At 38.0% G+C, this 22953-nt stretch overlaps 1 protein-coding gene across 1 annotated transcript in view; it reads left to right on the top strand.

The window, feature by feature from the left end:
- MET (MET proto-oncogene, receptor tyrosine kinase) overlaps nucleotides 1-22953 on the top strand; it is a 143048-nt gene that overhangs the window by 105576 nt on the left and 14519 nt on the right. The window contains exons 11-18 of the mRNA XM_056573853.1: nucleotides 4742-4954; nucleotides 7451-7597; nucleotides 8321-8477; nucleotides 8568-8708; nucleotides 13438-13668; nucleotides 13813-13893; nucleotides 15214-15395; nucleotides 16657-16766. Coding sequence (XP_056429828.1) covers nucleotides 4742-4954; nucleotides 7451-7597; nucleotides 8321-8477; nucleotides 8568-8708; nucleotides 13438-13668; nucleotides 13813-13893; nucleotides 15214-15395; nucleotides 16657-16766 — 1262 coding nt within the window. The remainder of the gene's footprint in view (nucleotides 1-4741; nucleotides 4955-7450; nucleotides 7598-8320; nucleotides 8478-8567; nucleotides 8709-13437; nucleotides 13669-13812; nucleotides 13894-15213; nucleotides 15396-16656; nucleotides 16767-22953) is intronic.

The raw sequence follows: 22953 nt of genomic DNA, 5'->3' as shown, positions 1-22953 counted from the left end.
TTATCCCCTATCACTGCTGCACCCGGCATTCGTTTAGAGCGTTGGGTGCAGCGCTGGAGGCTTGTGACGTCACGGCCACGCCCTCTCATGACTTCACGGCCACACCCCCTCAATGCAAGTCTAGGGAGGGAGCATAATGGACGCCCCTCCCCCTCCCATAGACTGGCATTGAGGGGGCGTGACTGTGATGGCACGAGCGGGGCGTGACCATGACGTCACGAGCCTCCGGCCCGCATCACCAGTCATCCAGCACGGAGCAAAATTCGCTCCATGCACCGGATGTCTGGGGTGCCGCAGCCGAGATCGCGGGGGTCCCCAGCGGCGGGACCCCCGAAATCAGACATCTTATTCCCTATCCTTTGGATAGGGAATAAGATGTCTAGGGGCGGAGCATCTCTTTAATGTGTTTCTATTTCAGCTAGATTAATTTTTTTATTCTTAGTTTGTTCTTTTTTTGATACATATGGATTGAATTTCTTTTTTCCTCTGTTTTTATTAAAACTTGAGACAGTTAAAGTACAAGGTACAATTAGAAGAAAGGGTGCACATTTCAATAATGTAATTCACCACACATGTCGAAACTTTTGATGTTTTAACAGACACCTTAAGTTGGCTGTAAGCCTCAAGGTGTCAGGTTATTTCCAAAGAATACACCTCCCATGCTGCACTTCCTTTATGGATGTCCTGTGGGTAGAGTTCATATATATGACTAAATCTTTCTTTGAAACCTTCCCCGCTTGATGGCAGCTACTGCACCTTTTATTGGCAGTTTACAATGTGTGAGCCACAGTTTTATATTATGTTGTATTATACATCTGACTCATTCTGGTAACTCAAGTGGAAAGTCAACTAATTTCATATTAACTCTTTCCGACTGTATACTTGCTTATAATCTATGTATATAAAACTCAATGGCTGACATTTATCATTGTCTTTAGACTGTTTTTTGTGTCTACAAAAGGCGCAAGCAGTGTGTATTTGCGCCTTTTTTGCACCTTTTGGTTTACACATTTCTGGTGATTTTGAGTTGTAATCCACTGATTTTGGCAATACACATGATATAGAAGGTTTTTATGAACTGCGCCTTTTTGTGAAAAGGCGCAAAAAAGGCGCAAAGCCACTGAAAAGTCTCTAAAACTACACCAGCCCAGACTTAGCTGAGCTTTTTGGTGTATGTGAAGAGAGAAATTTCAGAAAATGTGACCTGCACAAATTTTATCAAATGCCCTGTGACCGTTTAATAAATGTGGTGCTCCTACACATTTCCAGCACACACAAAAAAGGTGTAGAAAAATGCTTCACAATGATAAATGCCGACCAATTTTTGTGTGTGTGTATGTATGTGTGTGTGTATGTATGTGTGTATGTATGTGTATATGTATGTGTGTGTGTATGTGTGTATGTTCCAGCATCACATCCAAACAGCTAAAGATATGAACATTAAACTTGGCACACATGTTACTTTTATGTCAACAACAAACATAGGATAGGTAATTTAACCCTTACCCACCCCCATTTGCCAGGGTCGGGGTTTTTGTTTAAAGTCCCATACAAGTCTATGGGAAATACATGTTACTGCATAACTTCCAAACGGCTTGAGATATTTCGATAATATTTGGTCACATGTTACTTATATTTCAACTTAAAATATAGGATAGTTAATTTAACCCTTAACTACCCCCATTTGTGAGGGTCGGGGTTTTTGTTTAAAGTCTCATGCAAATCAATGGGAAATGTATGTTCCCACATAACTTCCGTATGGCTGGAGATATTTCAATACCTGGTACACATATTACGGGTCAGGATAGGAGGTCGAGATAGGAGGTCGAGATAGGAGGACGAGATAGGAGGACAAGATATGAGGACGGGATAGAAGGTCGGGATAAGAGGTCGAGATAGGAGGTCAAGATATGAGGAAGGGAAAGGAGGATGGGATAGGAGGTCGGGATAGGAGGTCGAGATAGGAGGTCGAGATAGGAGGTCGAGATAGGAGGTCGAGATAGGAGGACGGGATATGATGACGGAATTTGAGGATGGGATAGGAGGTCGAGATAGGAGGTCAAGATAGGAGGACAGGAAAGGAGGACAGGATAGGAGGTCGGGACAGGAGGTCGAGATAGGAGGACGGGATAGGAGGACGGGATAGGAGGTCGGGATAGGAGGTCGAGATAGGAGGACGGGATAGGAGGAGGGGATAGGAGGACAGGATAGGAGGACGGGATATGAGGACGGGATAGGAGGATGGGAAAGGAGGTCGAGATAGGAGGTCAAGATAGGAGGACAGGAAAGGAGGACAGGATAGGAGGTCGGTATAGGAGGTCGAGATAGGAGGACGGGATAGGAGGACGAGATAGGAGGTCGGGATAGGAGGTTGAGATAGGAGGACGGGATAGGAGGAGGGGATAGGAGGACAGGATAGGAGGACGGGATATGAGGACGGGATAGGAGGATGGGAAAGGAGGTCGAGATAGGAGGTTGAGATAGGAGGATGGGATAGGAGGTGGGGATATGGGGTTGGGATATGACAACAATATATGAGGATGGGATATGAAGTCAAAAGCTTCCTCTGTCGATTTTCCTCCACAACAGGGAAGGAAAAACCGGGCAACGCCGGGTACTCAGCTAGAAAGAACATAAAGAAAACCTGTCAGCACAGTTATAGTCTCTCTGAAAGCAGCATGACATAGCAAGAACACACGGGTGGTATGTCATATACAGTATGTGAATTTTTGTTTGAGACCTACAGGTAATTTATGGCAGTGTTAAGCACTATAAACTAGGAGTCCAGTGTATTGATCATGCAGGCTCCCCACCTGTAACTGATTGCCAGATTTTTCCCTATGCACAGTAATATTTTGTTCCACTACTTTGTGTAGGTATATTATTTCCTGATTCAGTTACCATAAACCTAGCTTATCATTTGACCTCATCTACTGTCTGCTGCCTAACCATTTGCATCCCAAGGGATCCACACCAAATACTGCCGGCCTCGCGTCACTTTTTTCAATTTTTTATATGCCATTTACTTCTTGTTCTTGCTTTGAGTAAAAAAAAAAAAAAAAAAAGATTCATTACTTATAAGAACAATGCTATTTAAACACAGTTGTGGTTTAAAAGGGGTACTCCACTGCCCCAGCATTCAAAACATTTAGTTCCAAACGCTGGGGCAGTGGAGTACCCCTTCAATTGTTTTCCTTCTCTCTTCACAAAAAAATACTAATATACTTACTGCCTTGAAAATATACCAGAGCTAGTATTTGGGGTTCATAGTTTAGTATATGGAATGTCACTTGTGCAGGAAGAGTTGTTATGTCACAGGTCGATGTGAAGCAAAAAAAAGTAGTGTATTTTCCGGGCAGTAAGTAAATGACCAATTTACTGTGGACAGCAAAAGAGAATAACATGCATATATTCAAACCTTAAATGACATTGTTTGTGGTAAGATGGAAGGAGTATGAAAGGATATTAACATCTGTTCATTAACATTAACCTTTTATCACTTTCATGCTGGCCAACACATGACATTGGGGTGGCACCCGGTGGTTTCTGCCCCACCAGCCTTGATTGATAGACCTCTCCCTATACCTAAACAGGGAAAGATCAATCAATCAGGGCTGACAGATCAGGCAAAAGCTTCAGGGACCCAACAACTTGGGGTTCAGTATATAAATGGGCCATACAAACCATTAGGGGAAAAGGTGTTTCAGTTAAAAAAAACAAGGGGGCACTCCCTCCGCCTGGTGAAAAAAAAAGGTTTAGTCTCCAGAGACAACAAGCCCTATTTACCAAGAACTATGGGGGAGATTTATCAAAACTTGTGCAGAGGAAAACTTGCCCAGTTGCCCATAGCAACCAGTCAGATTGCTTCTTTGATTTGGCACTGGCCCTTTTAAAAATAAAAGAAGCAATCTGATTGGTTGCTATGGGCAACTTTTCCTTTGCGCAGGTTTTGAAAAAATCTCCTCCTATGAATATGTGGAACAGTCTACCTGAGGAACTGGTCACAGCAAAACCCATTCCCCTTCCCTTGAGCCATCTATTCCCCTTCTTGCTTGAACTTGAGGGACATGTGTCTTCTTTTTAACTGTACGATGTAACTATATAATAGAAATAATCCCTAAAAGACAATAAGGCTGAAATGTTCTACTGTTTAGATGTGCACAAGATGAGGATCCCACTGGTTGGCAATTAATTGTTGTCACCCTGTGTGTGGTTGAGTGATTAGTTATGCATTAACCGTATGATGTCAGACACTGCGAGGGGTTCCCTGTGAATAAGCTGCTGCGAAGTCTGTAATCAACGTGAAGTAAACTTTGACACTAATAAAGTCATCACAACGAAGTTATAAAAGCGTCTCATCTGGAAGTATCTTTCCAGTTTAGATACTTATTGTGATTTATGGTTTCTTTGTGGTAAGGGAAGACGTCAGCAATAGTATTAGGTGCCGTACAAGAATGAGTTGTCACTGGCAGCAACAATGTACAATGTGCTTTTTGGAAGACTAAATGGGAATGTTTTTGTTACAGGTTTCCTTGGAAATTACCATTAAAACATGGTTAAGAAAACCACTTGCTTGTGAACCCCAGACATCGTTCTATGTATTATCAAATGAAGGGGTGTCTTTAGTTGTGCTACCATTCTTTATTGTAATAATTACGACAGAAAAAGGGGTTGTCTCAATGAGTTCTTTGAATATTGTGCAAGCCTTGTATTTTTTTTTACTTTTTTCCTTTTTTTCTAGACCTGTGTCCATAGATCATCATCTGAGCTAACCTGCTCTTCAACCCCATCCTTGAAAGGACTAAGCCTGAAGCCACCAATTGTAACCCAAGCTCATTTCGTTTTCGATGGAGCCATATCTACTACCTTTGAATTTATTTTTGTACATAATCCTATATTTAAATCATTAGATAAACCTTTGGTGATTTCAATGGGAAATATCCTAGAAATTAAGGTAAACTTTACAGTTTATTAGTATTATTATTTATTTACAGTATAAATGTCAACTAAATTGTTTATCTGTGTCACCAATCAGCCATAACATTAAATCCACTTACAGGTGAAATGGGTAACATTAGTTATCTTGTTACAATGGCACCCATCAAGGGGTGGGATATATTAGGCTAGAAGTTAAACAGTCAGTTGATGTTTAGAAGCATTTAAATGTACAGAAGGAAAAATGGGCCAGCATAAGGCCAGGTTCACATGGCGGAATTTCCATGCCAGATCACCGAGATTGCGCTGCAGCAGAGTCCCATTGAATTCAACAGGATTCTGCTGCACACACGGTGAAATTTCCGTGCCAGATGTTTCCAGCTGAAAATGCCATAGACAGCGCATTCCAGTCCTGGCACCGGAATATGCCGGCACCCCACAGTGTCCGGAGTGTCCGCACAAAGATTCTCCATGCGTACATTCCAGCATGTGAATGTAGCCCTAGGATGTGAGGAGTTTTGACAACAGATAAATTGTGATGAGTAGATGCTGGGTCAAGAGTGTCTCCAATAAGGTAGGTCTGGTGGGTTGTTTCCATTCAAAAGTGACCCAGAAATTAAAAAAAACAGGGTATTTGTGATGTCTTGGGTTTTTGCAGTTAAACAAATTTTTGGGGTTTTATTGCCCTCATTGGGGAGCATGCTTCCAATTACCCTACACTGATAGGATGACAGTCGGATGATAAAAGTTATCTTATTTACAAACATCCATTTCCTTCTCCATCTCCAAATTGTCTCCAAAACTTTGTTAAAATAAATACTCCCCAGACCTGCTTTTTGTAATTAACATCTTTCTGTGTATGGGCCGTGGAGTAAAAATAATGTCATGATAGTAAGGGTCCATGCACACTGCGGAATCTTTGTCCAGTTAAATTCCAGTCTCCATAGCTTGCAATCCATTGTCAGTAATGTGTGACCCTAAATTTCCAAGCTGAATTTTGAAGTGGCCCTAACTGTTTTTGCACATTTTTATGTCCTTTATGTCTATATTTTTGTAACTCTTAAGCACTGTACTATTGGATATTAAAGCCAACAACTTTATAGTATTTCAGTAGACTATAGGTGCTTGTCCATGTTGACTGTTTACTTCCAGAGTGCAGTTGGTACCATTCACTATGTTGTGATTTTGGAACACATTGCCTATATTTCAGCATGGTGACAGCATTGTTGTTCCTATTTGCATGGACATTTTGGGATTTTTGTTATCAACTGTGTCCTAAGTGAGGATGCCAGTGTGAGGTTGAGCTATTGAATAGTCTATCTCTTATGGTTGCATTTGCATGGTAGGTGTAAAGAAAGCCTTCCTTGACTGTGGCCAAGTTTTTTTTGACACAAGTGAGCGGTAAAAGCTAGCCAATCTGGTCCTATTCCACTGTAGCACATTTGACCGAAAAAGTTACTTCTGGCTATCATACACTATTTAAAACACTAGAAGAAAAACATTTTTGAGACCCCTTATGACACCAGGGCCTGGGTGCAGCTGTTACCTCTGCACCCCTTATAGCTAAACTCCTGATCATTAAAGGGTACCTATCATCAAAAAAACTTTTGATATATTATAGATTAATGTATGCAGAATAACTTCACAATTGCATGTTATTAAAAAATATGCTTCTTTCTATTTAATTTTCCACTTTGAAGAAATGACCACTAGGGGTCTCCCTACCAGTCCTGGCAGCAAGCATTTCAGACTCATGCTGGAGTCCTAAACAATACGAGCTGCCAGTCTGCTTTGTTCACAAAGGAGAACACTCAGAGCTGCCAGCCTGCTTTGTTCACAGCCTGTTTGGCTGTGAACAAAGCAGGCTGGCAGCTCTTAGTGTTTAGGACTCCAGCATGAGTCAGAAATGCTTGCTGACAGGACTGATTGGGAAAAATACAATAGAAAGAAGCATATTTTTCATTAACATGCTATTGGAAAGTTATTCAACATTCATTAATCTAAAATATATCAAAAGTTTATTTGATGAGAGGTACCCTTTAAAGATTTTGCCATCGAAGTGTTTGGCAACATAAATTGAAGTTCTTTTTCCACCTGAAGTTTTTATTGAACTTTTGCCAACAATATAAACAATAGAACAAGGAAGCAGAACAAATTTCCAATTCCCATAAAGAAATTCAAACATATCAGAGCATGAGGTACCCATATAGTAGACAAGAGCATGGAGAAACAATGACATATCAATGGTAGACCTTTAACCTTATGTTCCTGACTACTGATGTATTAAAAGTACAAATAAAGTTTAATTTCCTGCACAGTGCCTGGTTCAGTACAGCTGCGTCAGTAGTTGCTCCTCTGTTTTACGGCTCAATCCTACCAAATCTACCATCTTCCCAATCATCACATAAAATATTTAGTAAAGCTTTGACCCATGCCAAAATATAGTCAAGAGAACTTTGAAGGCGAACTCAATGAATTATTGTTTTCTATAATGGTGCTTATCATTCTGTTTCAGGGAGATAATATTGATTCTGACGCAGTAAGAGGAGAAGTGCTGAAAGTGGGTAACAAGAGCTGCGAAATTATTCAATCCAAATCAGATTTTGTCTCTTGTGCTGTTTCTAGTGACTTGATCAGAAGCAACAGTGAGCTGAAAATAGAGGTATGACCTGTTCCGATTTGTCCATGGAGTTTGTCTTCCTACATTTGTGTATATATTATTACTGAAGGTCAGCGTGTTCTCACCTTATAATCATTTTGCTCTACAGTATTTGTATAGCAGTTGTTTGGCTGCCGTTGATTGAAATTTCCAAATGTCTTTTATGGTAAATCATGAATAATTGATCTGCACGCCTGCTGTGAATTACAATCTTCTATCACTTGTAGCGCGTGTAGAGCGTCGTCGTAATTATCTGAAGAAGCTGCTCTAGGCAGGTGCACTTCTGACTGTTTAGACCCCCCTCACTAGGCATTCAGTGTAGTGAACATTTACAACTTACAATAGCAGCCGTTAAAGGGGTACTCCGGCCCTAAGACATCTTATCCCCTATACAAAGGATAGGGAATAAGATGCCTGATCGCGGGGGTCCCGCTGCATGGAACCCCGCAATCTTTCATACAGCAACCCGCTGTCATCAGCCTCTGGAGCAATACTCTGGTCCTGTGACCATGATTCATCAGACCGGGAGCGATGTTCGCTCTGGAAGCTGGTGAAAGCGGGATGCTGCATGGAAGATTGCGGGGTCCCCAGCGGCAGGACCCCCACAATCAGGCATCTTGTCCTGACCCTGCCCTTGAAGATTTTTTTTTGGCAGAGAGATAAGTATATGCTGAATTACTTTTGAATTACTTTTTAATTACTTTTGATATACTTTTCTAATTGTAGCTCCTGCAGGAAGCCTCCTCCATTGTCATTGGGAAGGTAAAAATCCAACCAAACCACAATTACACAGGAATTGTTACTGGGATTGTGTCCTGTCTCTTGCTGCTATCGATTGTACTAGGGATTTTCATATGTGTAAGAAAGAAAAAACAGCGCAAAGGTAAGAAAAGAGTTTGTTCTTCAGTTACTTTGGAGTCTTCTGTTTATTGCGAGGGCCTACATCCCACATTCTAACTATATTTCTTTACAGATATAGGCAGTGAGCGAGTCCTATTTGATGGCAGGGTACATACACCTCATTTAGATAGACTTGTGAGTGCAAGGAGTGTAAGTCCTACAACTGAAATGGTATCCAGTGAATCTGTGGACTACCGGTCTACATTTCCAGAAGGTAGGGATCCTTTATTAGTTATCTGAGAACACTTGTTCTACATACTTGTTGTGTTTCTTGTCATGATTTCCTGTAATTATATACTAATGACTTCGGGGGCCATAAACCTACAAGGGACAGCATAGGCTCGGACAGAGTATGCTGTTGGAAGTGTCTGGCAGGCATAATAAACAATTATTTTGTGTTACATCTATGGAACTTGTCAAGACACCACAGACCTGATTACTGTGGTCAGCTTATGATTAATCAGGCGGTAAGTGTATGGACAATAATATAAAAAAAAAAACAAATAGGACATTGGTCAGAGTCTCCAGATTACATGAGACTTTCCAGGCTGTGAGTCCAGTAAGCACCTTGGTTACAAAAATCGCAAGTGGTTATATTCACATGAACAGTTGCAAAAACCGCAAGTAGACACATTTGTACCAAGAGTAAAGGAGCGAAGTCATTGGGGGAGATTTATCATTGCCTTCCTGAAATTTTATTGGCTGAAATTTGGTGCAACTTGGCAGAAGTTAGGCAATTTTGACAAAAGTGACTGTGAGATGCAGTGCTTCATTCTTGACTATGCAGTGGATGAGATTTATTAACTGCATCTTTTTAATAAAGGCCCAAAAATAATGCACAAATGTAAAAAAAAAAAATGCTAATTCATACCACCTCTGCCATGTCTTAGAGAAAAGAGAGAAAGAAAAGTTACATCCTACAGCAAGTTCTGAGGTGACTTTTCATGTGTGCAAAATTTATCAAAGCCTGTGCACCATTTTGATAAATTTGACACACGCAAGCCGAAAACACAGCTAAAAAAAAAAACAGACTGTGGAGTGGCTGCACACAGACACATATTAATAAATTTCCCCATTCTGGGTACTCAATAAGGATTGTGTATGCCGTCTCCTTCTGTATATGGATACAGAAAATGTGATCCTTTGTAACTGCTAATAAGGAATATGTCAGCTGTTTTGGATTTACATGCAGTAAGGACAGAGTTAATAGTAAGAACTGCGTTTTTTGATACAGTGCATGGGGATGTTAATAACTCCTAAGAGACTTTCATATTTGTGGCAGAAAGTACATCTATTAGAGACTTTCTTTGTGCCCCCGTCGAGAACAGCCGTTAAGTGTTTTTTTTTAGTTTGACGGCCGTCATTTTGATGGGGCACAACGGGCAACAGCAGGTCCAATGGACCCAATTATAGTCAATGGCGTCCATCGGGCGCGGCTGAGTAGCAGGAGAAAAAAGACGGTGCAAGCAGTATTTTTTTCTCCTGCTATTCTGCCCGGCGGCCCCAATGGCTGTCACACTACCGCGTGACAACGGTAGTGTGAAAGAGGCCTATACAAGATACACTGGTGGCGGTCAAAAAGTGGAATATCAATTTTATAGTTTTTTGTAGTTTAGTATCAAGTCTTTTAATAGGAATAATAAGAGTAAAGTTTTAAGGAAAAGCTTCCCAATTTTTTCTGTTTGTGTATTTGGAAGTGGGAGACCTGAATGGAGAATATTTTTTAGCATTTTTTTTCAGATTTTTGTTTCGCAAAAGTAAATACAGAAAAATGTACAGTGGTTTCTCAAGGTACAATGGCCGCAGGTTCTAATATTTTCAACATACAATGACCATAGCCAACATACAATGTTGCAGTCTGGATCTCCGACTCGTGAATGGCTTGATGATTCTACCAATTAGATGTAAAGGCTGGTTGTATAGGGTGCACTCGTGAATGGCTTGATGATTCTACCAATCAGATGTAAAGGCTGGTTGTATAGGGTGCTACCCACTGTATAAAATCCCAAAGAAATTTTGGATGAAAGTATAAGAAAAACATTTATTCAGCCAAACACAGATGCGTGACGATAATTGCACGTATCTTTCTCAATGTGGTGGATGGCATGGTTTACAGGCGTGTTTCGATACTAGCACATATCTTTTTCATTGTGATTTTTGCTGAGCCAACACTGGGAAGGCAGTACCACCTTTCGATAGTTGGGATGCGATTATAACTAGTTGTGTCTTTTACACAACTCTACAGGGTGAACAACACACTGTTAGAACTTTACTAAATGCCAGAACGTTATTACCCGATGGGATGCTGCTGTAATTTTTAGTAGTTTTATCTACCAATCAGTTGGCATTTAACTGGTAAAACCCCTGTACTACTGAAGTGCATGCATGCATGATTGGCTGTCCAGTAGCACCTCCCTACAGCATAGTACATGCTCTTTACCTGAGTCAGGGTAAGCTGGTTATTCTTTTATTATGATCATTTTCTCTTTTGGAATGACATTTTGGGACTTCAGAACTACTTATTCGTTTTTCATAGAGTTTTGGTCTGCAGATAAAATATATTCAACATACAATGGTCATTCTGGAACCAATGAATATTGTGTTATGAGTGACCACTGTAAAAATTTTTGCTATGTACACAGGCCTGCTTACTTATTTAACATTAGGAAATGGAACAATGCTGACAGATTGCTAGCACCACAACCTGGGATTTGTTCCTGCTCTAGACAGTTTCTGACATGGACAGAGGTGTCAGCAGACTCCACCTAAACAGAAAAAACAATGTTACAGGGGGCTGAGTGGACGACTGGAGAAAAGTAATATTCAAGAATGGATCACCAATCTGCGTTGACCAAAGAGAAAATGCTGGGATTTTTGCCCGGTGTTGTTCCAACATTTTTTCTTTTTCCAGCAATAGAAAATAGTTTTTTTGATGATGAAGTTATCGTTTCCCACTGTAAATCTAGGAGAGATAGAGAAAAGAAATATCAACTCTATGTCATTGGCAGAAAAAAGTTTGAATCTGAATTTGAAAGTTTACGGTGGAAATTTTAAAAATTGGTCTTCCAAGATGCAAAGTTGTTCTGTCAGTTGAAAGTGGGAACAAGTGTTTATTGTATTATTAGTGAGGTCCTTATCTCAAAAATATTTTGTCACCAGAAATGCCAGAGCAGGATTTTTTTGATCTTGACTATTTTTTCCAGAGGTTGTAACATCTATAAAGACAGACATGTATAACAAGGATGGATAGGTAAATAGATACCCACCAGAAGAACAGCACAGCGACATAAATCCTTTCAGGAAAAGCAGTGGTGCTTTCAGACAGATGAGTCTTGGTGAAGGGCTCAGATTCAATACAAAATGCCAAGAAATCCGCAGCACACAAGTCCAATAAATGAAAAAATGAAAAAGTGCTTTATTCGATTTCCAGTGTTAGAAGGATCGGGCTATGTTTCAACAGCCCCATGTCGCCATTTTCAAGCGTCATCATTCATGCCAAAAAAAGGTGGCATGGGGCTGCTGAAACATAGCCTGATTCTTGTAACACTGGAAATGGAATAAAGCACTTTTTCATTTTTTCACCTATTGGACTTGTGTGCTGCAGATTTCTTGGCATGTTTGATAGACAGACAGACAGATAGATAGATAGATAGATAGATAGATAGATAGATAGATAGATAGTAATCCAGAAAGTAGCAGCACACAAAAAATGTGATAAAAAAGGTGTATTTTATTCCATTATTCCAGTGCAAAAATCAGGAGAGCAACGTTTCTGCGGCCTCTCGCCGCCATTATCAAGCCCCAAGGGGCTTGATAATGGAGGTGAGAGGCTGCAGAAATGTTGCTCTCCTGATTTTTGCACTGGAATAATGGAATAAAATACACCTTTTTTTATCCCATTTTTTGTGTGCTGCTACTTTCTGGATTACTACTACAAGTGGAGCCCAAACCCAGGCACCTGCATATCGTGCACCTATTACAGAATACTCCTGAGGTTGTGCTGCTCTCCTTGGATATATATAGATAGATTTATAGATAGATGATATATAGATTAGATAGATAGATAGATGATATATAGATTAGATAGATAGATAGATAGATGATATATAGATTAGATAGATAGATAGATGATATATAGATTAGATAGATAGATAGATAGATAGATAGATAGATAGATAGATAGATAGATAGGGAGATAGATAGATAGGAGATAAATGGATAGATAGGAGATAGATAGATAGGAGAAAGATAGATAGGAGATAAATGGATAGATAGGAGATAGATAGATAGATAGATAGATATATAGGAGATAAATGGATAGATAGATAGATAGAACCCCTTTAATGGAAAAAAATCACAATCTTATTGCAAAGGTAAATTGCTGGGTTTGAAGTCCTCATTTCTCTCAGTTTGTAGTAAAGTTGTATAAGTCAGTTTATTCCCCTGAAGTCGAATGAGGTTTGCACTGGTCTCACTTGCAGTGCAGCAAAAGGACTCCTGAGTTCCACATTCTGTTTTCTATTTGATTTTAATCTGACCATCGGATAAACAATATATTTCTTCTTTCCTCTTCTATATTTCTCTATCTGCTTCTCTGCATTCCTGATAAGATGAAGATTGCTATTCTCATTCTTAAGACTGCAGGATATGAATCACCTCCTGGCATTTCCTTGGTTTCATAGTTACTGAACCTTGATCTTAAAGCTGAACACACATCATTTAATCTATCACCTGTAGTTTCTATTAAATGTAATATGTAAATTATATTAACTTATTATAGCTCTAAGAATAATGTTATGAGTTAAATAGAAAAGGGCATTTTATACCTTTTTATAACCCTATTTACATTTTTTTAACCATTTTTTATAGCTTAAGAAAAAGATATCAAGTATCAAGCTTGTAAGGGGCTACAATCAGTTTTTCTTTCTCTTTCTATATTTTAGATCAGTTTCCAAATTCTTCTCATGGTGGCTCATGCCGAACAGCTCAGTATCCTCATAGAGACTTATCCCCAATATTGTCAAGTGGAGATTCAGACATTGCCAGCCCGTTGTTACAGACATATGTCCATATTGATTTAAGTGCCCTAAGTGCAGATCTTGTGAAAGAAATAGAGCACATGGTTATTGGGGTGGACCGTCTTATAGTGCACTTCAATAAAGTAATAGGAAGAGGTAAGAATTTATTCAAAGTATTATTCAATACACGTATTTATATGTATAGAATTTGTACACAGTTATTTGTATAATGTGAAGATATTAAAAACTAATACTGGCCTTGTTGGGGAATGTAATACCTAGATGTTGGTTGCGTTTTAGGACACTTTGGATGTGTGTATCACGGTACCCTTTTAGATACTGGTGGGAAGAAATTGCATTGCGCAGTGAAATCTCTAAACCGTAAGTGTGACAAAAATATATATGCCTGTTAAGTCTGTATGTACTATCAGCATTGAAAAATATCTGTGGAAAAAGTGTCAATTACTATTATATATGCTGATCCACTGTGGTTTTTGCCTTGATTATACACTGATAAAGTCTATTATAGGAACTTGATTGTTGAATTAAATAGAATCTAAAATGAAAAAAAATGTATGCATTGAAACCCAGCAGATAAAAAAAAACTATAGACACATAATGAAAGAATATGTTATTCACAAATATGTTGTCAAAAGGTGAAATACTGAGACCAGAAAAACCCCACCACTATGCATCCCAGTCTGCAGGCGCTATCCTTGTGCCTGGTTTAATGTATAGCTACTTCCACACACAACCTGATAAACAGCACTAGCCTGAACCTTTGCAACTAATCATAAAATATACATCTATTATGTATGACAAGCACAGTGGTAATTTTTACAATATGGATTAATAAAATCTGCACAAAATCACTACAAGTGGAATCATGACCCTCAGTTGTGTTTTACCACCAAAACCTGAAAATGTAAAAGTAGCACAGAGCAATGGAGGAACTGAACAAGAGGTCCCCAACCCAGTCCGCTAGGCCAACCAACAGTTCAAGATTAGACATTTCCCCCTGTTTTATTTTAATGGGGTAACTGTTGATCGGCCTTGAGGATTGGCTTGGAGACCACTCAACTGATCAACAATATAACACCTATTTATTCCCTTTTTAAGTGTATATAAACTAAACATCTGGCATAGAAAAGTAGCTTGTACCTGAAAGCAATTATAACATAGTGGGAGGATGAGAATTACACAATAGTTTTTCCCTGTTTACACAATAATTTATGATTTCTGCCCAATACATTTTTTTAGGTTGCCCAACATATGTAAATAAATGTTTCCAGTAAATCTACTATTAGGTTTATTACTCACCTTAAAGAAGTTTCAAAGACTACTAAACTAAAGGCCTATCCCCAGAACAGATCACCAAAATCTGAAAAATTGTTGCGAAGGGAAATAGGCAATTTACCAATTGCATACAATCAGATTTTAGACCTCATTATTTAGGCCAATAAAAGTAACATCCTCATTGGTTGCTAGGGGTAACTTCTACGCTCTTCCTTTATCAGTTTTAAACATTTCTTTAATGACTTGTACATTTGTACTCTGAAAATCCCTGAATTGGATATAGCTCAAGAAATCCAGTAATAAAACAATGTGATCATATGACATAACATATTTCATACTTCTCTTCATACTACCACTATTCATTTATGTCACCTATGTGCCTTGTGTCTTCATTAAATCTTTAAGGTATTACAGACATTGAAGAAGTTTCCCAATTTCTCAAAGAAGGCATAATCATGAAAGATTTCAGTGATCCAAATGTTTTGTCCTTGCTGGGCATCTGCCTGCCAACAGAGGGTTCTCCCCTGGTAGTTCTGCCATTCATGAAGCATGGAGATCTCAGGAACTTTATCCGAAATGAATCCCATGTAAGTACATAAAGAATTTATCACACAGAGACACAGATAGAGATGGAAGTCTTTATAAATGGGTAGCTCCTCCTAGATATATTTTTTTTACTGCAAAAAAATTAAAAAAGAGAAAAAAAATTACATTAACATCATGTATATGACTTGAATTTCTATTTTCTAACTATTATGGTTTAATATCAACAATGTTGTATCATGCTGGATGACCTGATATACCACATGCACTAAAGCAATGAAGCACGATGCATGGGCACATTCACAAAATGATGCATCAGGCCGTACCTTGCCAGCCCTGCAGACACTGTCTAAACCTATTTCTCTTGAAATGATAAATAAACAAGGATATAGGGTCAGAGCTTACAATATGGACAACTATACATTATATGGAGTTGGTTTAAAGAGTCAACAGTGTAAACAATTTTCTAATACTGTATAGTTCTTTGTGTATGCCGCAATACCCAGGGAAAATCTAATGTTCTTACATAGTTACATAGTTTGTAAGGTTGAAAAAAGACAAGAGTCCATCAAGTCCAACCTAGAACCCTACTGTGTTGATCCAGTGGAAGCCACGCATGAGGCTGGTGCCAAATGCCCCATGATAGAGGAATAATTCCTTCCGGACCCCAGTATGGCGATCAAATTAAATCCCTGAATCAACGTTCTATCCCCCATGAATCTAGTACCCATAACGTGCTATATTATATTTTTCCAGAAAAGCATCCACACACCCCTTGAACGTGTTTATTGATTCAGACATCACAACATCATGTGGCAGAGAGTTCCATAGTCTCACTGCTCTTACAGTAAAGAATCTCTGTCTGTGATGATGGTGAAACCTTCTTTCCTCTAGATGTCCCCTTGTCATGGTTACAGGAATAGGTATAAAAAATATCACTAGAAATATCTGTGTACTGTCCATGCATATATTTGGCTTTTTAAGACATCTGTAAACAGACTACAGGCTGCTAGTTATAGCAGTCTGTATTCAGTTTATTGCGTGTCGAGTATAGTATTATAAAATATAATGTTAACAAAGTCATACACAGGGATATTGACTAAGGAGAGCATTTAGAATAATAACATTAGAGAATAGAGGAGAGCTACAATGCCCAACACAGCTCATGGATAAAAGTGAACAAACAGAAAAGGCTAAACATATTGAATATTTCATTGAGAAGAAACGGAACAAGTGTTACATATAAATATTTATAGTTTATCCTATGTTCATGCATATATTAATATATTCCCTGTTTTCATTTAGAACCCAACAGTGAAAGATCTCATAGGATTTGGTCTACAAGTTGCAAAAGGGATGGAATATTTAGCAAGCAAAAAATTTGTACACAGAGACCTTGCAGCAAGGAATTGTATGTAAGTAAAATAATAAGGCTTATATTTAGCAAATACTTTCCTCAGTGACTGAAGACATTTGTTGTCCAAGTTTTTTTTACATGTTTAATAAGTGGCAGTTGGGAAGAAAAACATGTTTTTTTTATACATTGTAAATCAATGTTGATGTCTGGTATTTAAGGGCGTTGTCCTCACTAGTGTTGAGCGGCATAGGCCATATTCGAATTTGCGATATTTCGCAAATATATGGACGAATATTCGTCATATATTCGCTAAATTCGCATATTCGTAATATTCGCGTTTTATTTTCATATGCAAAAATTAGCATACACGGAATGGATATGCATATGCTAAAATTTGCATAAAGAAAATTAGCATATGCAAATGTTCACATATGCGAAAATTCGTACGCCAGTCTCACACAGTAGTATTAGAGCCTTCTTTATACCACACAAGCTGGAAGCAGAGAGGGATGATCACTGTGATGTCTACTGTAAAAAAAAAAAATCGTAATTGCGAATATATAGTGCTATATTCGCGAATATTTGCTAATTCGCGAATATGCGATATTCGCGAATAAAATTTGCATTGCGAATATTCGCGAGCAACACTAGTCCTCACTTGTCCATAGGTGGAGGAAGACTTCATCCTATTAGTGCCCTTACCACTGTTTGTTGCTGTGTGCATATTATTCTGTAAAACTAAGGGATTTCTACATACTTTAGACTAGAACTGGCAATCCCACTGCACAAATCCCACCCATATTTATAGGTCCTTACATTGTAAAGACAACCGTGGAAGTGACTAGTACAGATAAAGAAACGCAATACAATATTTGACCAATCCAATAATGGACCGATCCAATGAACGGCCCCAACTGTTTCTTAGCTAACTGTGGACTGAACCAATGCACAGTCACTACCTACAGTGAAAGCAGTGCAAGTTCTTTTCTTTTTATAAAAACACTTAAAATCTAAACTTCTTTTTCTAGATAGAATGAATGTTAATGCTGTAGTTTAGTTGTGGCATTTTGTACTGTAGTTTCACTCATTTCTGACAGTCGGTGACTGCAAGATATGATAAGCAATACACATTGCTAGTGAGACACCTCAGACTCCTATCACTGTGCTGTGTGACAGACATAGAATACGGTACAATATTTCTATAGCACTTCTGACTGTTAGCAATTAAAGTGTTGTACATAACATGGTTCATACCTAGTAAAGATAACAGCTGCTAATAATTCCCATAGGCTAGCTTAAAGGAACCTAAAAAGCCTCAAAGACTTAGATGGGATAAGTGAGATATACAGCATTAAGCTGATTGAGAGACGGCCTTGGCACCATAAGATTTCGGGCGGATTCTGGGAACAATAAGACTTCTCTTGACACTCAAGCAGATGAACATTAGAGTGTATGGTATTACTATATCCTTGAAGTATGAGCGACCCAGGTTATTACGTTTTTAGGGACAATCTTACATAGAATCCTCTAGTTTATTGGAAGCAACTAGGGGTTATGAATAAAAACTCTACAGACAAAAACTGTCTGGTTTTGCTCATAACAACCAATCACAGCTCAGGTTGCATTTTCTTCTCATTAAGATATTAATGCTGAACTGTGATTGGTTGTTATGGGCAAAACCGTTTTTTGTCCATAAAGTTTATATTTATTGCCCCATTGAAACTAAAATAGTACATTTGTTCATATATCCTAGCTGCAAGCATTTTGTATATGCTTTTAAGTTTGTATAAATATGACAACCTACAGGTGTGGAAGACCACACAACAAAATGGTGAATATACCCCAGTTAGAAGTAACTTATGACAAGTATGATCATGTATAAAAATGATTTTATTGAAATATATAGTTTAAAAAATACATATATGTATATCTGAAATCACAGAATCAATTCATAAAAGGTAGTATAAAAATGAAGAATATATATATATATATATATATATATATATATATATATAAAAGAATAAAATATAAGGTGGATACTGGGGTGAGAAAGCCTGTATGCCAATAGAATAGGTGAAGAGATAAAGAAGTTCCTTGGGAAGTCACGATGCTAATAGTGAGCTGCAATTAATGGTTATAAATAAGTAAATTGATGATTATAAATAAATTTATATCTACAGGGGTTGCATGCACAAGGTGAGGGAAAGAAAGGGGGGGAAGGGCGTCGTGCAGGATATGCGCAAACAAAATGTGCAATACTTGTGGAATTAAATACCACGCAATGGCCAGTGAGGACAAACAAATATATGTGATAAAATTATTAATTAATAACCAAGGCAGAAAAAAATAAGTAAAGCACAACACTCAAGTGAGTTACAACAAGTGCAAAAAAATTACTGTGCAAATGAAGTGGGCAAGGACCTGAACATGCAACCCAAAAAAAAACAAGGAACTTTTTTATCTCTTCACCTATTCTATTGGCATACAGGCTTTCTCACCCCAGTATCCACCTTATATTTTATTCTTTTATATATATATATATATATATATATATATATATATATATATATATATATTCTTTATTTTTATACTACCTTTTATGAATTGATTCTGTGATTTCAGATATACATATATGTATTTTTTAAACTATATATTTCAATAAAATAATTTTTATACATGATCATACTTGTCATAAGTTACTTCTAACTGGGGTATATTCACCATTTTGTTGTGTGGTCTTCCACACCTGTAGGTTGTTGTTTTAGTTGCTCTTTTAGTGAATAATAAATCCCCTACCCTATCTATATAATATTATTCTATTTTGAGCCCTTGAGGAAAGTCGTTTTCGGTCACATTTGTATAAATATGTACAAATACATGTATACATTTTGATATACCTTTTGGTTAATTTAAAGTGTTTGGTTCCCTACTGTCTACATCATAAAAATGATAGCATTATTTTATTAAATGCTTCTTATTATCTGAATGCAGATATAGAAATAAAAACAGAGGAATGTACTGCCTAATGCTTTTGACTTTATAGCCAAATGTGTAAAGGGTGAGAGTTTGGTAGTAGGTGCCCACCTTTGTGTGTTGCGCTCCACAAGCTTTGTTTATACACCGAAGTGTCTTTCTCCAAGGACTGGGAACTGCTAGCCATTGATACTGGATCCTTTTTGGAGTGGTGGGAAGATCTGGTGATGCAGAGCAGAGAGTTTTTAAGAAACTAACCCAAAAAAATCCTCTTCAGACAATACAGCGCTCACCATTAGGAATAGTAATCAGATAATTCAATTGTAATAGGAAAGATGTATATTTTACTTCTGCTGTCAGGGAAATGACATGACAAATGCATTTTAAGCTTTAAAAACAAAAAAAACAAAAAAGGGCAAAAAAATGCATTCTTATTAATACAGACATAGCAAAGGCCACTGACATAGCTTTGTGTGTCAATTTCAATCCCAATGGGACAATATTTATTCCAGGAAATGTGTATGTCTCCTAAAAAAAGGATATCCAGTCAAGCGAAATAAATTACAAAGGAAATTTGGGAAGTTGATATGGCGTTAAAGATAATTATAGTGCAGTTTAAAGTGTTAGTTTTACCTTTCTGGCATAAGGAGAGCTAAAGCTATGTACTTCCTTATGAATCATCAAATGTGGTGAATTGGCAGTCAGGATAACATTATAAAATATTACTGACACAGTTGCGTTCACACCCCATGTCTCACAAGTCCTGGGGCATGAAAGATGAAGACAGACAGAAAAAGACAGATAGGCTAGATAGATAGATATGATATAGATAAATAGATAGATAGAATGCCTAGTATAGATATGGTAATTCTGCATTGCCTGTCTGTCCTTGTACAAATGTTTCCTGCACAGTTCCAGCCGGCCCCTACTTTATCGCTGTATTTGTAATTCTCAGATGATTGATGCCATGTTTGAGTCATTTCTCATTTCAACTTGTAGCAATAAAATCCACATTTAATTAAAGGCAGGTCATTGTACTTAAAAAGTATTTAAATTTACTATGACATAATGATTTTAACGCCATAGAGCTGTAAATTAAAGGAAAAGTGAATAGGTCAGAGGGCAAATGGGAGAAGTCTATGCTCCAGCAGTGTAACATAATCTATATTGTAGAGTACAATACATTAGAAATGTTACATTGCTTTTACAGTGGGCTGAAAGAATATGTTTCTAACTAGACATTCAATATAACAGCAATATAGTTTCTACACTAGTTGACGGACAATTTTTTAAAAGTATTGTGCTAATTATTATATAGCAGTTTAATATGCAGTCCTATGTAATTCTGTTCTATAAATTTTTCAGAAAAACAAGAGTGCTGTATATACTGTATTGTACTATGCTCCACTTTGAATGTAAGCCTATGCAAAAAGATTGTACTGCAGTATTAACCATTGCCAATAGATGGCTTAGTTGTAGCAGGAAGTGAGTCAGCATGTGGCTGAAGCCACTTGTGGACCAGAGGTCTCCTCCCTGAGCATAGAGTAAGAAGAACTAAATAGCATAAATAAAAAAATAAGGAGCGTCAAAGAGTCCATGTGTGATGCAAGAACAGACACATTGTACAGACTTCAATTTAATCTCTCTGAGACCTGTCTGAAGAGACCATGGTGTAGGAGAACAGCACCCGTGGGGCACCTGACTGCAATTTGTGAGACAGATATACGTACAACATATGCTGTGTGATGTAATAAATATGTGATGTAAATACTATGTTTTTTGGTGTGTTACATGCACTAAGCAACATGAATACTCATTATAAGATGCTAGACTGTGGTATGCTCTCTTGCCCTGGCATGGGGCAGAAGGGATGGTGATTTCCCTGGCTGTCAGCTGATGAAGGAGGTGCCAGTGTCAGCATGGGCTTTGAAGGACCACAGTGCTGATGGACAGTGGGGATCAAAAGTTTGGGCACTCCAGGTAAAATTTGTATTAATGTGCATAAAGAAGCCAAGGAAAGATGGAAAAAATCTCCAAAAGGCATCAAATTACAGATTAGACATTCTTATAATATGTCAACAAAAGTTAAATTTTATTTCCATCATCTACACTTTCAAAATAACAGAAAACAAAAAATGGCATCTGCAAAAGTTTGGGCACCCTGGGAAGACCAGGTGATGTCAATCTCACAGGTTTTAAATGCCCAGACTCATCTGCCCTTGCCCCAACAATCAGCACCATGGGTTCTTCTAAGCAATTGTCTAGAAATCTGAAACTGAAAATAGTTGACGCTCACAAAGCTCGAGAAAGCTATAAGAAGATAGCAAAACATTTTCAGATGTCAATATCCTCTGTTCGGAATGTAATTAAGACATTAAGTCATCAGGAACAGTGGAAGTTAAAGCAAGATCTGGAAGACCAAGAAAAATATCAGACAGAACAGCTCGCAGGATTGTGAGAAAAACAATGCAAAACCCACATTTGACTGCACAATCCCTCCAGAAAGATCGGGCAGACACTGGAGTTGTGATACACTATTACACTATAAAGAGATACTTGTACAAATATGGTCTTCATGAAAGAGTCATCAGAATAAAACCTCTTCTACGTCCTCACCACAAAAATCAGTGTTTGAACTTTGCAAATTAACATATAGACAAGCCTTATGCATTTTGGAAACAAGTTTTGTGGACCGATGAGGTTAAAATTGAAATTTTTGGCCGGAATGAGCAAAGGTACGTTTGGAGAAGAAGGGGAACAGAATTTAATGAAAAAAACTCTGTCCAACTGTTAAGCTTGTGGGTGGATCAATCATGCTTTGGGGTTGTATTGCAGCCAGTGGCACAGGGAACATCTCACGAGTAGAAGGAAAAATTGATTCAATAAAATTTCAGCAAATTTTGGATGCTAACTGGATGCCATCTGTGAAAAAGCTGAAGTTAAAGAGAGGATGGCTTCTACAAATGGATAATGATCCTAAACACACCTCGAAATCCACGGGGGATTACATCAAGAGGCGTAAACTGAAGGTTTTGCCATGGCCTTCACAATCTCCTGACCTCAACATAATTGAAAATCTATGGATAGACCTTAAACCCTTAAGGACCGACCCATTTTTTACCTCTATGACCAGGCTCTTTTTCTCTAAAATGTATATCTTTAAATGGTATTAACTTTAGAACGCTTTTTCTGAGCGGAGCGATTCTGAGATTGTTTTTTCGTGACATATTGTACTTTATATAACTGGTGCATTTTTGTTGACACATGAAGCA

This window comes from Hyla sarda, chromosome 4 (assembly GCF_029499605.1).
Source record: "Hyla sarda isolate aHylSar1 chromosome 4, aHylSar1.hap1, whole genome shotgun sequence".
NCBI classification, from domain to species: Eukaryota; Metazoa; Chordata; class Amphibia; order Anura; family Hylidae; genus Hyla; species Hyla sarda.
The sequence above is the reverse complement of the archived record's forward strand: the minus strand, read 5'-3'. Positions and strand labels throughout refer to the sequence as shown.